The 18,184-nt window shown below is 51.0% G+C and overlaps 1 protein-coding gene across 3 annotated transcripts in view; it reads left to right on the top strand.

Moving 5' to 3' along the window:
• PPP2R1A (protein phosphatase 2 scaffold subunit Aalpha) overlaps positions 1 to 17,781 on the top strand; it is a 37,605-nt gene extending 19,824 nt beyond the window's left edge. For 2 of the 3 annotated variants that reach the window (XM_060131193.1, XM_060131195.1), the window contains 12 exons: positions 185 to 417; positions 1,418 to 1,565; positions 1,685 to 1,840; positions 3,636 to 3,750; positions 3,860 to 3,930; positions 4,375 to 4,509; positions 7,847 to 8,020; positions 8,355 to 8,415; positions 9,113 to 9,267; positions 10,118 to 10,260; positions 12,343 to 12,434; positions 17,039 to 17,781. In XM_060131193.1, coding sequence (XP_059987176.1) covers positions 185 to 417; positions 1,418 to 1,565; positions 1,685 to 1,840; positions 3,636 to 3,750; positions 3,860 to 3,930; positions 4,375 to 4,509; positions 7,847 to 8,020; positions 8,355 to 8,415; positions 9,113 to 9,267; positions 10,118 to 10,260; positions 12,343 to 12,434; positions 17,039 to 17,073 — 1,518 coding nt within the window. In that variant the 3' untranslated portion in view covers positions 17,074 to 17,781. Of the gene's footprint in view, positions 1 to 184; positions 418 to 1,417; positions 1,566 to 1,684; positions 1,841 to 3,635; positions 3,751 to 3,859; positions 3,931 to 4,374; positions 4,510 to 7,846; positions 8,021 to 8,354; positions 8,416 to 9,112; positions 9,268 to 10,117; positions 10,261 to 12,342; positions 12,435 to 12,589; positions 13,040 to 17,038 lie in introns of those variants that run through there. The other variant, XM_060131194.1, reaches the window with a different exon arrangement.
• The last annotated feature ends 403 nt before the right edge of the window (positions 17,782 to 18,184 follow it).

Genomic DNA, 18,184 nt, shown 5'->3' with positions numbered 1-18,184 from the left:
AGAAAGCGACGTGTATAATTGTGAGGTGTGTGGACCCCACTGAAGCGCCTTCAGGGTCCTGTGAAAGAGGTTCTTCAGGGAAGGCAGGCTGGCTTGGGGGGGTCAGGGAAGGCCTGTTGGAGGAGCTGAGCAGTGTGGGGCGGGGGGAGGGAGCTGGGCGGTGACCTCGTGTTCTGCCCCCCAGCCACCCCTGGAGTCGCTGGCCACGGTGGAGGAAACCGTGGTGCGGGACAAGGCGGTGGAGTCCCTGCGGGCCATCTCGCACGAGCACTCGCCCTCCGACCTTGAGGCCCACTTCGTGCCGCTCGTGAAGCGGCTGGCGGGCGGCGACTGGTTCACCTCCCGCACGTCGGCCTGCGGCCTCTTCTCCGTCTGCTACCCCCGCGTGTCCAGTGCCGTCAAGGCGGAACTTCGACAGTGAGTCCCCTGGCAAGACCCAGCCTCTTCCCTCTGCTTGGTCCCCTTCTCTCAAACCTCGGTCCCCTCTAGGCCCATCCAGGGCCCAAAGGCCCCAGAGCTCTTCCAGCCCCCACTCCCCTCTGCCCACCCCTCAGAGACGTGGTGTCTGGACACAGCTGGGTGTGAACCCAGGCGCTGCCTCTTGGTCATTTAGGAAGTGGAGATAATGATGGTTCTTCCTCCCATTGGTTATTGTGAGGATTTAAAAGAATTACTACATACAAAATGCCTAGAACAGAATCTGGTACACAGAAGCACTCGACAAGTGATGTGTGATGCTATCTTAGGCCTGTTTGTGGTTGGCAGATAGGAGGCCTCCTCCTCCACTACCCTTCTCCCCTTTGGCTTGATACCCCAGGGAATTGCTTGCATGTAAGACTTGGCTTCCAGAAGAACCAGTGAAAATATTTTTAATTGGATTAAAATTTTCTATTAATGTGTGTTTCCCCTCCCTCTGGACTTCTGTCCATCCACCATCTTTATGAACCACTGAGCAGCAAACCCGGGCCCTGAGCCATCACTCCTGCCAGAATACTGGTTTACAGCTGCCTGCAGGCACGTAGAGGGCCGCATGTGCCCCCGTGCATCTCCAACTGGAGCAGTCACTGCTGGAAGGGAAAACCTTTGAGTAGCCCCAGCCCAGCACCTTAGCCAAGCAATTTTATGTGGTCATAATAATATAATCAGTACCTGCCATTCACTATGGACTTACTGCAGAAAGGCTGCTGATTGTTTCATGCACATTGTCTCATTTAACCCTCATAACGACCCTGTAGGGTAGGTACTGTTATCAGCTCCATTGTGTAGGGCTGGGAAGATTCAGAGGCCATCACTTGCCTAGGGTCACCCAGGCAAAGCCAGGAACTGCGTGACTACAGCGTCTGTGCTCGCCCTCCATGGTGTTGCCTGCTGCCTTGGGATCCCAGGGGTCCCTCCTGAGCCCCATCCCAACCCCCAGGTACTTCCGGAACCTGTGCTCAGATGACACCCCCATGGTGCGGCGGGCCGCAGCCTCCAAGCTGGGGGAGTTCGCCAAGGTGCTGGAGCTGGACAACGTCAAGAGCGAGATCATCCCCATGTTCTCCAACCTGGCCTCTGACGAGCAGGTGGGGTCTGCTCCACGCCCCTCTCCTCTGTCTCCCTCCAGTGGACCCTGAGTCTGAAAGGGCGTCCCAGGGCTGATGGGGCCTCTGCTGCACCCTCCTTGTTCCCATCCTCTCCTCAGGACTCGGTGCGGCTGCTAGCGGTGGAGGCGTGTGTGAACATCGCCCAGCTCCTACCCCAGGAGGATCTGGAGGCCCTGGTGATGCCCACCCTGCGCCAGGCTGCTGAGGACAAGTCCTGGCGCGTCCGATACATGGTGGCCGACAAGTTCACAGAGGTACGTGAGGGGGCTGTTGGCACTGTCTCACAGATGTGGAGACTGAGGCCTCAGGCAAAGGGGAGGGGCCGCATATAGGAGCTGGGGTTTAGTGAAGCCCAGGGGAATCGTCGGGTGTTTAAGCGGTAAGATCTCGGTAATCATCCATTTGGATCTCACTTCACTTGCCAATCCTGATTGAAGGGTTCTGAGGCCAACTTAAGGTTCTGTGGGAGAGAACCACGGGAGCAGAGAAAGGGTAGCATGTATGTGGTCCTGACCTAATCGAACTTTATCTCCTTTTACAAAAGGGAAGACGGTCTGTTTGCTGGGGCTGCTGTGGCAGAGTGCCACAGACTGGGTGGTACTTTATTTCCCCACCGTTCTGGAGGCTAGAAGTCCAAAATCAAAGTGTCCGCAGGGGTGGTTTTTCTGAGACTTCTTTCCTTGGTTGTAGATGGCTGTCTTCTCCCCGTGTCTTTAATTGTGTGTCTGTGTTCTCATCTCGTCTTCTTATGAGGACTTTAGTCATTTTGGATTGGCTTACCCTAATGACCTTGTTTTACCTTATGACCTCTTTTAAAGACCCTGTCTGTCTTCAAGTACAGTCACATTCTGAGGTTCCAGGGAGGTGTGGGGTGTGTTAGGACTTCAGTGGGAGATACAGTTCAGCCCCATAACACAACCCAGAGGTTAGACTGGTCAGAGTGACACCATCAGGCGGGCAGAACAGGGACAAGATGCCACGTGTCCCAGGACAGTGCTCTTTCCACAGAAATCTCAGTTTGCTTATCGCAAAAGTAGGTTTATTGAGCACCAGCTCTTTGCTGGGCATTGGGGTACGGTGAGTTCAGTACATCCCTGGCCATCAGGGAACAGACAGCCTGAAGAGGGAGGCCAGCTGAGACAGAGGGAAATGTAATGTTAAAGTGTGACAGGTGTGGGGCTGGCGGGTGTTCCTGGGCCTGGAAGCACTGAGGCAGGTTCTGGAAGATGAGTGGGTGAGGGCTGGGGTAGGGACTGTGTCTGGCGTGGGCAGCGGACACTGGGCGGTGAGGGCAAGTACGAGCAAGGACATTTGGGACTGGCTTTGGGGCGAGGGGACACTGGAGAGATGGGCACCAGGCCCCTGGGGTCCTCACCTCTCCCCTTGGTCAGGAACTGCCCTGTCTCCCCCCAGGCCTCCAGAAGCGGCACGCCAGCAGGACCTGTGCACCCCTTCTGGCCTGGTGTCATGAGATGCGGAGGGCCTAGCATGCCTGCTTCCCTCTTGACCCTTAGTATTTCATCTTAATTACAAAAGTCACACGGACTCTGGTAACCAGTCTTAGAAAACACAGAAATATTTAAATCAAAAAGTGAGAGCCAGCACACATCATTAGACTGTTTTTGGATCACATAACAGAAAACCCAACCCTGAACAGGAAGGAGATCTGTAGTTATTTCTAATGCAGACAACAGTACTGTGCAGTAAGTACCCTCGTGGTACGGCTCAGAGACGTACGGGGACTCATCCAGGGTCACACAGGTGCTAAGTAAGAGTAAGAATTTGAGCCAGGCAGATGGACTCCAGAGCCATGCTCGTGACCACTGCACTACCCAGCCCAACTCGGCACCATACAACAAGGAAACCAAGGCTCAGAGAGGCTCCGAGACTTGGCCAAGGTCACCCCCGTGGCCCTGGCATTACATCTCAGCAGTGATTCCAAGGACTGTTTTTACCCCATTCCTGGTGCCTTTATCTTTGATTTTGTTCTCATTCATTTAGAATACCTGCCAAGCCCTTTGACCCCCCCCTGACCTTCCCTTTCTGCAGCTCCAGAAAGCGGTGGGGCCTGAGATCACCAAGACGGACCTGGTCCCTGCCTTCCAGAACCTGATGAAAGACTGTGAGGCCGAGGTGAGGGCCGCAGCCTCCCACAAGGTCAAAGGTTGGTGCTGGCGACCAGGACACAGTAAGCGGGTGGGTGTCCGGGAGGCTGAAGGCAAAACTAGGACATCGGGTCTTACCTCCCGCCGCCTCCATTTCCCTGCCCACAGAATTCTGTGAAAATCTCTCAGCTGACTGTCGGGAGAATGTGATCATGACCCAGATCTTGCCCTGCATCAAGGTAACAGGGAATTTGGTGGGAGGAATAGAGCAGATCTGAGCCTTCTGGAAAGAAGGGATGGAGATTGGGCATTAGGGGCAGCCAGATGCAAACCGAGTTCCCAGCCTTCCAGGGCCAGGCGGTCTTGCGTTTGGAGCAGTTAGGAGCCCTGAGTGCAGGCAAAGTCCGAGGCTCGGGGCTGAACGTGGAGGCGGGGAGTGCTTCCCCCTCGAAGCTCACTGGATCTCCTCATCCGGAGAGCTTTGGGATTGGGGTGAAAGCTGCTGGGAACAGGGGTCGTTGAACTCCAGGCAGGCCGGACATGTATGGATCTGCAATTCCCCGTGCACACTAAGCCTGCCCTGGATTGAGATGGCGAGAGTAGGCTGTGTCTCAGGGCTTCTTAGGAGTTGGAGTCTTCTTGGCCACTGACCCTGTGGCTCCCCCATTCCTTCTCCCTCCCAGGAGCTGGTGTCAGACGCCAACCAACATGTCAAGTCAGCCCTGGCCTCAGTCATCATGGGCCTCTCTCCCATCTTGGGCAAAGACAACACCATCGAGCACCTCCTGCCCCTCTTCCTGGCTCAGCTGAAGGATGAGGTAAGGGCACCTGGAAGGCTCTGTGCTCTGGCTGGGACAGGTGGGGCGGCTGCTTTCCCAGTTCGCCAGGATCTTCAACAAACACCCAGGTTGCCAAGGAGTTGAATGTTTGTGGGCATGATGGACTGCACGTTAGCTTATTTGTTTATTAGGCATTTGTTTTGCATGCCCTTATTCTGTACTAGTCGTTTTCTCCTGGGCACTGGGGATTCCAAGAAAAAAAAAAACGAGACACTTTTGTTCCTCAAGGACCTTCAGAGACTGGCAGTGGAGAGGGACAGATAGGCAGTCCCATGATGCCCTGATCATACAGGTGCTGTGATACATTCATGATGATCAGAGTTCAGGCTAAGATGCTGTAATAGAGACCCCAAAATACAGCGGCTTAAATAAGGTAGAGAATTATTTCTCTCACAACAGTCCAGAGGTGGGGTGGACCTACACTGGGGGATTGGCCCTGCTGACCTTGGCACTCTGTGGGTCTGAGGTGGCTGAAGGGAGAGGGCACCGACCAGCAGCGGGCCCCGCCCTCTCAACAGTAAGACCCCGAAGGGGCACCCATCCTGTCTGTTCACACCCCATTGGCCAGAGCCAGTCATGGGACCAACCTCAGCTAGCTGTTTATTTGGCTTGGAGCACAAAAGATGAGAGAGAGCACCGCGCGATGGCTGGAGAGGCCATGGGGTGACAGCCAGGGAAGCAGTGTGGACTTGTACCTGGGGTGGAGGAGGCGGAGCAGATCTGGGTGTTGGGAAGGAGCCCTGAGACGTGTCGAAGGGAGATGCAAGTGCTGCAGCCGAAGAGGTGCAGGGAGACCAGACCGGAGGCTGCTGCTGGAGTCTGGGAGGGGGGCGCGGCTGGTTTCAAGAGGTAGGGGGGGCCGTGCTGGGGCCTGGGGCTCGCAGGCCCCCTGCTGTTTGCCTTGGTGGGGACTGGGCAGATGGTGATACCACAGGCTGGTGTGAGACCTGTTAGTGTAACTTCTGTGTTTGCAGAGGCCTCGCCCTGACATACATGCACATGCACACGAACGTACGTACACCACACACACACACACACACACACAAGGCACACGTATGCGGTGCACTAGGAAGTTGGAGGGAACATTGTAGCAGTTCATTTCTTCACATAGGAGTCCCCTGCTGTGCACACCCCTCCGCCATTTATGACAGTTGAGGCTTTTATAATCATTGGATATAATATACTTTTAAGAAAAGAAGTAAACTTAAAATTAAATCATTTATGTTATTTATGTAAACAGTGTTTCATGAACATTTGCAGCAGCTCTATCTAGTAGAAGATTCAAAGGAATATAACAGAAAAAGAGTGAAACTAACAAGTTGATGAGCCCTGGGACATTCCTTCCCTCTCCCTGTCTCCCTGAGTATCCTTGGCTTTAGGAAGAAACACATTAATCCAGTGAAGGGGAGGGGGAAGTTGTGTTGGCTCTGAGAGTCTTCTTCAGTTCTCAGACTAGGTAGTAGGAAATTGGCTGTCTTTCATTCCTAAAGGGGACTCTATTATTTTTGAAAAGCAGGACTTAGGTGCTTTTCTCAAAGGATTTGTTGGAGAGGCCTTTTGGGCAATCTCACTTTGGAGCCAGCAGCTGAGGCTGTCTTGTCTTTTCAGCGGCTGCCATTGCTCTTCTTCATTGCTTGCTGAGTCTTAGTCCCCATGGCCACCCTTAGCTCCAGTGATTTGCCTGAACAGCCTTCGGAACTCAGAAGAGCTGTTATACTCATGGTCACTGTTGATTACAGTGAAAGGATACAGATTAGTATCAGCAAAGGAAGAAGGTGCATGAGACCAGGCGCCAGTTTCCAGTTATCCTCTCCCAATGGAGTTATACATAGTGCATTTAATTCTCCCAGTACCAACATGTGACAGCACATGAGGAGACTGCCAGCTAGGGAAGCTCGCTGAGCCTTGGTTTCCAGGGTTTTTATTGGGGATTGGTCACATAGGCATGGAATGGAGCCGTTCGCGTGGCTGACCTTAGGTTACTGTGTCTCCAGCCTCTGTAGAGGTCAAGTTGATGCCACATGACCCAAGGTCCTCACCATAAATCACATTATTAGCATACTCTATCTGGCATGGCCCAAGGCCCCCAGGTAAACAAAGACCCTTTGATCAGTTTGGATATTCCAGGTGCTTAGAGATCATCTCCCAGGAGCTGGTCAAGGGCCAGTCCTTTGGAATGTGCCAAGTTTGAACAGCCTAGACCTGTCCAGTTAACCCCTTACTGCACACTTGCTCATTTGGTTCACGGATTCATTTCAATGCTTGCTTCCTTACCCCACAGCTCCCAGAGGGAGATGTAGAAAAAATTAACTGTGGTGTCTGCCCCAGGAATATATGATGTTGGACAAGGAGTTAATTGTGTTTATGTGCCTTTTCTTAAAAGTTGCTTCAAAGGTTTTTAGAAGCAGATGGGGGCACAGATTTCCCTGCTCTCCTAAGGTAGAGCGTTCTTATGAACCTGTCATAAGTTGAAATGGTGTAGAGCAAAGAAGCAATTTTTTTCTCTCGTAAAAGCAAAAACCCTCTTTGGGTTTCTTTTGGTTAGCAAAAGCAGACACCAGTGTAGGTCTTTCATAAACTCAAAGTGGTGTAAAGCGAACTTTGGAAAAGTGCACATACCTGCATATGTGCACATGTTGTAAGTCAGAGCTCATAATATTGGTAGTCACCTAGTGGTTCAAAAATATTTCTTTATTCCTTCGTTTTTTTCTTTCAGCTGATGTATTGAGCACCTACTATGGTCCAGAAACTCTGCTGGGTACTGGAGACATAAGGATATATGAGACGTGCTCCTTACAGAGCTCAAAGACTAGCAGAAAGAGTAAAAGTAACAGAAATGATAAAAGTAATAAACTCCCACATGCCAAGCCCTTTGTGGATCAGGCAGTTCAGTAGCCTCAACCACCCTTTGGGATTAGATGGACGTTTCTGTGTCACACATTGATATCCAGAAATGTTAAGTCCCTTGCCAAAGGGCTCCCAGCTAGCAACTGGCAGAGCTGGGATTATTATCTTGTCTGTTTTTCCCAGGGTACCATGTTTTTGCACTGTGATTCCTGCAGATTCTTCAAAAGGGCTAAACATTTTTTGTGCTTCTATGATGAGATTTGAAAAGCTGTCCCATTTAATAATCCATGTTGCTTGCTTTGTGTGTGCTTTTAACGTGTCCCCAGGGCCGGGAGCTGGCCTTGGGCAGTGGTAGTCTGCCCTGCAGAGATGTTTATTATACGAGGTTGGTGTGGTTGAGCTCTTTTCACCCTGCCCTGGGTTCTGTGTGCATTGGCCTTCTCTCAGAACCCTTCTATCCTCTCCTCAGTGCCCGGAGGTGCGGCTGAACATCATCTCCAACCTGGACTGCGTAAACGAGGTGATTGGCATCCGGCAGCTGTCCCAGTCCCTGCTTCCCGCCATTGTGGAGCTGGCTGAGGATGCCAAGTGGCGAGTGCGGCTGGCCATCATTGAGTACATGCCTCTGCTGGCTGGACAGCTGGTGAGTGCGGAGGCCTGGTGCCAGGCACGCTGCCCTGGGAGAGGTGCACGGTGGAGTCTAGTCACAGTGCAGTGTGTCCCGGGCTGTGCCGGTGGACCTGGGGGCCGTGAGGGCTCAGTGGAAGGTGTGAGGACTGTCCGGGGAGTCGGAGGAAGGTACACAGGAAATAGGGCCTTTATAAGACGGATAGAATTAAATGAGAGAGAGGAGAGAGAAAAAGCCCCTCAGGTGAAGCTGAGCAGTGTCCCAGCTTCTTGGGGTGGGTGTGGTTTCCCTGAGGTTTGCTGGAAACTACCCAGTCTCCCGTGATCCCTTACTTCCTTGTCTTCTGCAGGGGGTGGAGTTCTTCGATGAGAAGCTCAACTCCTTGTGCATGGCCTGGCTTGTAGATCATGGTGAGTACTTCTGGTGTCTCTGGGAGGAGATTGGGGCTCCAGGAGGGATGCAGGGGCGGATTGTCTGGGGCAGGTGGGGAGAGTGGGGGAGGCTAGAGTCACTCTCCCATGCTGTCAGATGCTCACGCGGACCAGCTCCTTGCTTTTTGGAGTCCCAGAGAAGCGCAGGGGTCACCCAGGGGCTGCCTGCTACAGTCGAGAGTCCTAGGGCTACCAAGCAGACAGCCTGGGTTTGAATCCCACCTCCTGGCTGTCGAAGCTTAAGCAAGTCACTTGCCATCTTTCAGCCCACGCTCATTCTGTGAAACATGGGACTTCTCATCCCAGCCTTTCAAGGCCATTGTGAGAACTGCTCATTGTTTTCACTAAGAGTGGCAAAAATAAAAGTTAACATTTTTCTGTAACAGGCAGGCTCCATTCCATGTACTAAGTACTAAATCATTTGCTTGGGCAAATCACTTCTCAGAGCCTCGGTGTGCCCGTCTGTATCTTGGAGCTCTTGAGGAGGTACTGCGTGGAAAGAAAACCCTACATTTAGCACACAGCAAGCCCTTTCTTTCTCTTGGAGTTTATTCGTTCGTGTGTGGCCTGGTACCTAGGGCTGCTCGGTAGGCAGTAGTGAGTGTGACTGTGACTCCCCACCCGAGTCAGTCCTTCACCTCTGAATCACCGCCCCCTGTCCCTCATCCTTCTGCAGTCTATGCCATCCGCGAGGCGGCCACCAGCAACCTGAAGAAACTGGTGGAGAAGTTTGGGAAGGAGTGGGCCCATGCTACTATCATCCCCAAGGTCTTGGCCATGTCTGGGGACCCCAACTACCTGCACCGCATGACTACGCTCTTCTGCATCAATGTGAGCACGCCCACCTGCCTCTGGCCTGTCCCTGAGGGGTGGGGGAGTACCTAGGAGAGGAGGAATGGCAGAGGGTCCGCAGGGGAGAAACCTGGCTTGGGGGTGGGCAAGTGATGGGATCTGGGGTTGCAGGGGTGAGTCCTTGGGGAACTGCAGGCCAGAGGTTGGGGCTCCCCAGTCAGAGTCACAGGGCCTCTGGGGGTGGGGACCTGGCGTTGTGGGAGGCCCAGGACTAGGGAGACTTGGCCTCTCGGAACAGTGATTGCCAGACGTTTCTGGTAGGAGAGGAAGCACCCTCTTCTTCCTCACAAAATGTGTATATATCTATTTATGATATAATAGTTAAATGTGCAGTTTATAGAATCAGACCTTTTTAATTCTAGCTCTGTCATATATTAGCTATATTTAATCACTTAAATAAGCCATACACATAACTAGAAATTAAAGGATAGGATTTCAAAACTAACATAACGAAGTGTTCTGATAATTTCTTCCCATGCCTCACTTTGGAGACCACTGTACTAAGGAAGGGATCCCAGGGGTCAGGAATCAAGTCCCATCCCAAGAGGATGAAGGGAAGTCTGAGGGTGGGGAGACAGGATGGGACAATGTGGGCTGGGAGTTTGCAGGGCAGGAAGACAGTGGTGTTAGGAGGGTGTTAGGGGAAATGGGAGCTTCCAGAGAATAAACTACCCTCAGGGTGGGCGAATCTGGGCTCAGAGCTCCCCCAGTTGCTCAGCTTCACCCTCTGGCCTGACAATCACCAGAGTGGCCTTGGTCAGAAAGGGAGAGAAATGGGAGTTAGCCGTGAACTTCGGGTAGTCACCCTCTGCTACTCACTGACCTCCAGGTACTGTCTGAGGTCTGTGGGCAGGACATCACCACCAAGCACATGCTGCCCACAGTGCTGCGTATGGCTGGGGACCCCGTCGCCAATGTCCGCTTCAACGTGGCCAAGTCCCTACAGAAGATAGGGCCCATCCTGGACAACAGGTGAGGCCTGGACCCTCCTTCACACACCAGTAGCACTGGTTTTGGGCATCTTAATCTTTGACTTTTGAAGGTAGAGCTTAGGGTTTGAGGCCCAGGACTGCTGTTTGCTTGCTCTGTGACCTCGAGGTCTTAGTTTCTTCAAATGTACAATGAGAATTCACATGACCTGCCTCACATAGTGGGAGGGGGTGAGAAGGTGGCAGTTCTATATAATAGCAACAAATCATTAGAAAATAAAATTAACAAATGTGTGTGTGTGTGTGTGTGTGTGTGTGTGTGTGTGTGTGTAATTTACAATTGCTCCAAAACCATCAAATACCAAGTAATAAATTTAATGAAAGATGTATAATACCTCTAGTGAAAACTATGGAATGTTGCTTTGGGAAATTAAAGGAGACGTACATAATATTCATGGATGGGATGGTTCCCCAGACTCATAAGTTTAGTATAATCTCAGTTAATCTCAGCAGGTCCTTTCTTGAAAAATTGACAAGTAGATTCTGGAATTAACATGAAAATGCAAAGATCTGGAATAAGCAAATTGATCCTAAAGAAAAACAGAGTTGGAAGACTTATCCTACCAGATACCAAGACTTAATTGTGATGCCACAGTAATTAAAAAGTGAGGTGTTGGCACAATAATATTCAAATAGCTCAATGGCACAGAATTGAGGGCACAGAAGCAGACCCTCGTGTATACCAGTTCAGTGGGGGAAGTGGATCGCTATGTCAGAATGACTAAACTGAAAAAGCTCAGTGGCACAAGTGTTGGTGAAGGTAGACAGCTGGAACTCTCATATCTTTTTTTTTTTTTATATATTTTTTTTGCGGTACGCGGGCCTCTCACCATTGTGGCCTCTCCCGTTGCGGAGCACAGGCTCCGGACGCGCAGGCTCAGTGACCACGGCTCACGGGCCCAGCCGCTCCGCGGCATGTGGGATCTTCCCGGACCGGGGCACGAACCCATGTCCCCTGATCGGCAGGCGGACTCTCAACCACTGCACCACCAGGGAAGCCCTGGAACTCTCATATCTTGCCGGTGGGGCTGTAAATAATAAATGGGCCTAATCATTGAAAATTGGTAGAGTTGAGTGAAGCTAATTAGACATACACTCCATGAGCTGGTGTGTTCTCTCCCGGCTGTATCCTCTCGCGGGTGTATATCCGAGAGAAAGGAGTGCTTGTTTCTAACAAAAGAACGTTCATGGTAGCTTTATTCATTTTAGCCATGAAGTGGAAACAGCGCAAGTGCCCATCGACAGTATAGTGGATAAGTTGTGGTTTATTCATATGGTAGGAGACTGTATTTAGCAATAAAAAGACTCCTTCCTGCTGTGTGCAGCAACCTAGGTGACTCTCAGAGACTCACCTACGTGAGAAGCCAGGCCCAAGAAAACCTATCCTGGGATTCCATTCATATCAACTTCAAAAATGGATCAAGGGGCATGTAGGTGATGGAAATGAGAATAGTGGTTATATTGGGGGGGAGGGGGAGCTCTGTCAACTGGAAGGGGACATGTGACACCTGCACGTCTGACTTCTGTCTCTGTCCACGACACAGCTTCATACCTTTAGTTTCTCTCTGAATTCCACCTTCGTTTCCCCAGACAGCTGAGTGTCGGTGCAGATGCATTTCCCTGGGCCCCTTGCCTCCCTGGGCTCCTGTAGGGCCAAGTCCCTCCGTTTTTGCGCTTGCCTCTTCTGTTACTCATCATCAGTTTGGTCTGTGTCTTCCTCCCAACCCAAGCTCCACGTGAGTGAGAATCAAGAGGGTTGGATTTTCCACTGTGTTCACACCTAATACGCAGTAGGCCTCAATAAGTATGTTAAATGAATGGAAGGTACTGACTTCCAAGGCTCAGAGACTTGTGGGTTCTGGATTCCACTTTTCCACACTGTCTGACATCCCTGTACCTCTTCTGGGCCCCAGAGGCCTCTGTCCTGGTTTGTCAGACTTCCAACCTTCAAAGTAACTGTTTCTCTGGCCCCTGAGACTCTTAATTCAGTTGTGTGTCTGTCTGTGCGCACCTTGTGCCCCCGGCCCCACCTGGCTGACCCCTTGCCCTCCTCTTTTCTTCCCAGCACACTGCAGAGTGAAGTCAAGCCCATCCTAGAGAAGCTGACCCAGGACCAGGACGTGGACGTCAAGTACTTTGCCCAGGAGGCTCTGACTGGTAAGGCATTGAGAGCTCCGAGACCCCAGCGGCAAGGTGGTCTGCAAAGATGGCGCTAGGCCTGGGAGCAGCCGCTCCAGGCGGGGAGACGCAGGAGCAGCTGTGGGCAGAGGGCTAGCTGCTGTTCTGACTCCCAACTGTTCCTGTTCCCCCAGTTCTGTCTCTCGCCTGATGCTGGAAGAGGAGCCAACGCCGGCCTCTGGTGTCCACCCTCCCCCCCAGTCCCTCCCTCAGGGAGACATTGGGGGGCCTTTGGCTGTCACTCCCTGTGCATGGTCTGACCCCAGGCCCCTCCCCCAGCACGGGTCCTCCCCTCCCCAGCCCGGGAATCCGACTTCTCACCGTCCACCTCCCAAGGGGCTGAGGGGAGCGCAAGGTGGGACAGGGCAGAGACCTTGGGAGGAAGGGGCCACTGCCGCCCACGCTGGGGGAGAGATGTGAGCATCCCAGGTCACTGGCTCCTGCTGCTGTAATGGGGACCCCCTCCGCCATCTACTTCTCCACCTCCCTTCCTTCCCCTCAGTGGTTTTCTTTGTGTCAACTGTGTCGTTTTTATTTTATTCCTTTCTTTCCCCTTTTCACAGAGAAATAAAGGTCTAGAAATAGCTGGTCCTCTGGTCTTAGTCGCTAGCATGGGGAAGAGGGCACCACGTCAGCGCCGCAGTCTTGCCCTTCTCTCTGGGGAGGACGTAATTACTGGGCTCGCACACCCCTGTGTCCTGCGAGTGAGGAGGTTCTCTGGGAAGCTGATGGGAGTGCAGCTGGCCCACTGGGTAGCGGGTCCACGAGGTGTCTCTGGCCAGCACAGTCCTGAGGTGCAGTTCAGTTTCACAGACGTTGGCTGAGTATGTGGTGGTTAAGAGCAGGTGCCTTGCAGCCAGACTGCTTGCATCCAAATCCCAGTTCCTTCACTTAATAGCTGTGTGGCCTTGAGTAGGTTGCCCAGTCTTTCTGAACTCAGATTACAAGAGTGTGTAAAATGGGGATAACAGTAGAACCAGATTGAGGGGCCGGGTGTGAAGACTCGGTGAGTTAATGCACATAAGGTGGGTACTGACTCGGCCATGAGAGGAGTCGGTCAGGGGAGCTGTAACTTGCTGGAGAACCCCCTGTGGTTGGGAGGCCCCAGGATAGTCAAGGCTGTGACAGGGAGCAGGCCGGGGACTGTGGCTAGACAGAACCAATTATCCCACAACATCTGTCCGCCTGTTTCTTTACTAAGGTAGACACCCTGATTTTTAGCTGGGCACATGACTGCCTGGATTCAAGGCAGTTTCCCAGGGTCTCTTGAAATTTGGTGTGGCATTGCGACTAAGTTCTGGCCAGTAATATGTGAACAAAGTGGTATGTGCAGCTCTTAGGAAGTGTTCCTAAGCGGGGAGGAGATACGCTCCCCCTCCTTTCCTCCTTCCTGTGCTCTGGAATGTGGAACAGGTGGCTGGAATGGGAGCAGCCATCCCAGGCCAGGAAGTGATCTTAGACGTGTAGGCCCAGCAAGGCAGCAGAACAAGATAGGCGGAGCCTGGGTTCCTGATGCTGCCGAGACCCACACAAGTTACCAGTCGCCTGGGAGAGTTAAACTGTTTGACTGCTTGTTTGGGGTTTCATCACTTGCAGGTCACCTGAGTTCTAACTGATGCAGGGGCCAAAGAGCCCCAGAGAGGAGCAGAAGACGTAGTGGATGGTGGTGCGTGTAAGGTTTCACAGAGGACATGATACCTGAGTGAAATCTGGCTCTGCAGGGTGGAGGGGAAGTTGGCGATGGGTGGCAAGGTGCTTTCACCAGCTCAGTCCTCATGTTACTGAGTCCCTACTGTTTGTTAGACCAAATCGAACCCTGTGGGGTGAGGGAGAAAGGGACTCTGTTCCTCCTGTTATTAGCTCACCTTCATTTCCTAAGGGCAGGGCCTGTGGTTTAAACTCAGTCCCCCCACCCCACCCAACCCAAAGGTACCTTTCCTGGGTTATAAATATTTGAAGGACTGAACGAGTGAAGAATTCATGAGGTGGGGAGGCAGGCAGTGTAATAATCACTTGCAGCATGATGTTGAGTGTTCAAGCTTAGTCATCAACCTGCCAGTAATTGTTGGAGGAATGTTCAAATGAATGACTGTGGTGTCCCACTTAACATTTTACTGCATGACAACCCAACCCCCCCAAACTTAGTGACTTAAAACAATGAAATGTGTTATTCCTCCTAACTCTGTGGCCTGGGCTTGGCTCAGTTGGGAGGTTCTTCTGCTCCGTGTGATGTCTACTGGGGCTGCGATGTTCAAGATGACTTCTTCATTGCCAAAACCCCTGTGGTTGCTTCTGCCTTCCAGGATAAAGCTGCAGCCTTCAGCTTGCTCCAAAATACTCTATATGCCCTGGAGTCAGCCTCATCTCTTTACACTGTTGATGCGTCCGCATGTCAGCAGCAGAGCTAAGATGTCTCTGGACCACACGTGGTAGGACTGTTACATTGGCGGCCTCCAGTGGACCACACTCCAGGGCTCACATCTTGAGTGGTCCCCTCCCACACTGGCTCTGGGCTTGGCCACATGACTTGTTTTGGCAAAGGAGTGACAGCATCAGAATTGAAGGGGGGAGACTTGAGGCTAAGAGATCCAGGAGGATTCTGGTCTAAGTGGGCTGGAGCAGGTGGAGTTGGGGAGGCGGCAGGTAAGGAGGGTAACAGGAAGATTCCCAAGGAGACAGATTGGGACTTGGTGGCACCTGCATTAGGGGAGTAAGGGGAAGGTTGCTGTCACCTTGGCACCCAGGATGCAGATCTTCCCAGTCTCGCCACCCACCACTCCCTGGCAAACATTCTTGGCTCCTGCAAACCCACACATGCTTCAGCATCTCCAGCCTTTTGCCTGTAACATGAACCTCTACCTGGAAAGCTTTCCCTCCTCCTCCCTCATCAGGGAAACAAGTATTAGTATGGAGAGTGGGGAAGTGAGACGGAGTTACCCAGGGAGCATGGAGGAGTAGGTAGGGGCCAGATCCCGAGGAGCCTCTAAATAGCAGGGCACAGGGCTTGAACTTGGCCCTGAGGGACGGGGTCCAGTAAGACTTGGGGAGATCCTTCTGGGGTCAAAAAGGCCAGGAGGCCAGGGAAGAGGCTGGCATGGTGGTCTGGAGGGTGAGGACCTCAGCTGGGCTGTGGTTGAGGACAGAGGGCAGAGAGATTGAGGAGGTGGACCTGATGCCACTTCTCCTTTTCAAGCCCACAAGAAATTACACAAGGAGCAGCCGGAAGGAAGGCCTGGTCTCTCTCCTGTCCTTGGTTCTCATCAGAATATCTGAAGTCTCAGCACATACCTGTCATCAGCCCTCCTGTGTGGAGGAAATCCCCACTCCAGCCACTCCCTTCAGTTCTTCCCTGTCCAGCTGTGTTTCCCAGATGGGGGAACAGACCCAGAGTGTGTTGGGTGTGTGATGTGGGCCCTTACGGACTGACCAGAACTCCACAAATCTCCCAGAAGAAAGAAAATGCCTTGATTTCCTCTTGTAGCTTGAGATCCTCTTCAGCCCAGCCAAAGAAGGAAGCTGGCTTGACAAGCTAGACGAGGAGGGACACGGCATGGCTGGCTTAGTACTACAGGAATACGAGTCCTGATGTCTTATTAGCCATGACGCACGTTGTGGAAATCCTTTTTAATGAGTCAGGGCAAAACCTGATCTGACCTGAGCTGCTCTAGTGACAAAACCTGACTTAGACTGTTAGGTAGAGTTTTATCCCTTTTCTATGGAATATAAAGCACAACAGAAATGTTCTTGTGTTTGGAATATATGGAATATACTGAATTAGTAATCAGAGAAACTATCCACAAAGAGAAGCCCAGACCCAAATGGCTTTACTGAATTCTACCAAAACATTTAAGTAATTAATACCAGTTCTTCACAAACTCTTCCAAAAAATAGAAGGGGAGGAAACACTTCCCAGCTTATTCTGAGGCCAGTATTGCCCTGATACCTAAAACCAGACAAAAACACCAAATGAAAGAGATCTACTAGACCATTAACTCTTAAGAACAAAGATGCAAAAATGCTCAAAAATACTGACAACCTGAATTCAGCAACACATTACAAAAAATTATACACCATGACCAAATGGAATTTATCCCAAGCATTCAAGGTTTAACATCAGAAAAATCAACGTAATACACCATTAGTAGAATAAAACGCAGAACCACATAATCATCTCAGTTGATGCAGAAAAAGCATTTGACAAAATCCAACACCTTTTTGCGATAAAAACACTCAACAAACTAGGAATAGAGGGGAACCTCCTTAACGTGATAAAAGACGTCTCCAAAACCCCACAGCTAACATAATACTTAACGGTGAAAGACGGTGCTTTCCACATAAGATCAGGAACAAGACACTCCTGTCCCTTCTACTCAACATTGTACTGGAAGTTCTAGCCAGAATATTTAGTCAAGAAAAAGCAAAGGCTTGCAGATTGGAAAGGAAGAAGTGAAACTGATTGCAGATGACATGATCTTATATATAGGAAATCCTAAGGAGCCCACTAAAGAAAAAAATTGAGCTACTAAACATGTTTAGCAAGATGGCAGGATACAAGATCACAGAAATCATTTGTTGTATTGCAGACAATAACAAGTGTTCGGTGAGGATGTGGAGGTAATTGGAACCCTCACGCACTGCTGCTGAGAATGTAAAATGGCGGACCCACTCTGGAAAACATTACCAAGCACTTGCACTGATAGGTATATACCCAAGAGAATTGAAAACATGGCCACAGGAGATCTGGTACACGAATGCTGCTAACAGCATTGTTCACAAGAGCCAAAATGTGGAACCCACTCAAATGTTTATCAGCTGATGAATGGACAAATAAAATGTGGTTTTTGCATATAATGGATACTACTTAGCTATAAAAATGACTGAAGTACTGACATGTGCTACAACATGGGTGAACCTGGGGGAAAAAAAATATTACGCTAAGCGAAAGGAGCCAGACACAAGCGGCCATATATTGTGAACTTTCATTTACATGAAATGTCCAGATAGGCAGATTTATAGAGACAAAGTAGATAAGTGGCTGAGGTCGAGGGGTCGGGGTAGGGGGTGGTGGGCAATGGAAAGTGACTCCTTAATGAGTATCAGGCTTCTTTTGGGGGTGATGAAACGTCCTGGAACTAGTGGAGATGGTTTCACAACTTTGTAAATATACTAAAAGCCATGTAATTGTACACTATAAGAGGGTAAATTTGATGATACATGAATTAACATCTCAGTGAAGAACAGTCACCACTAAGCCCTATCTGGCTACCCCGGTCTAGGTAAGTAGGTTTGTAAGAATAAAACAATTTTCTTCTGTCCTCTCCACAAAGTTATTTATACTCCAGTTGGTCCTCTGCACCCTCGGGTTGAAAATATTTGGGGGGGAAAAAATTCCAGAAAGTTTCAAACGCCAAAACTTGAACTCGCTGTATGCTGGCAAGTATTTACATAGCGTTTACATTGCAGTAGGTATTATAAGTAATCTAGAGATGATTTAAAGTATATAAGAGGGTGTGTGTTGGTTATGTGCAATTACTACGGCATTTTATTTATTTTTTTGCGATACGCGGGCCTCTCACTGTTGTGGCCTCTCCCGTTGCGGAGCACAGGCTCCGGACGCGCAGGCTCAGCATCCATGGCTCACGGGCCCAGCCACTCGGCGGCATGTGGGATCTTCCCGGACCGGGGCACGAACCCGCGTCCCTTGCATCGTCAGGCGGACTCTCAACCAC

The sequence above is a fragment of the Lagenorhynchus albirostris genome, chromosome 19 (genome assembly GCF_949774975.1).
Source record: "Lagenorhynchus albirostris chromosome 19, mLagAlb1.1, whole genome shotgun sequence".
Lineage (NCBI taxonomy): Eukaryota > Metazoa > Chordata > Mammalia > Artiodactyla > Delphinidae > Lagenorhynchus > Lagenorhynchus albirostris.
The sequence above is the reverse complement of the archived record's forward strand: the minus strand, read 5'-3'. Positions and strand labels throughout refer to the sequence as shown.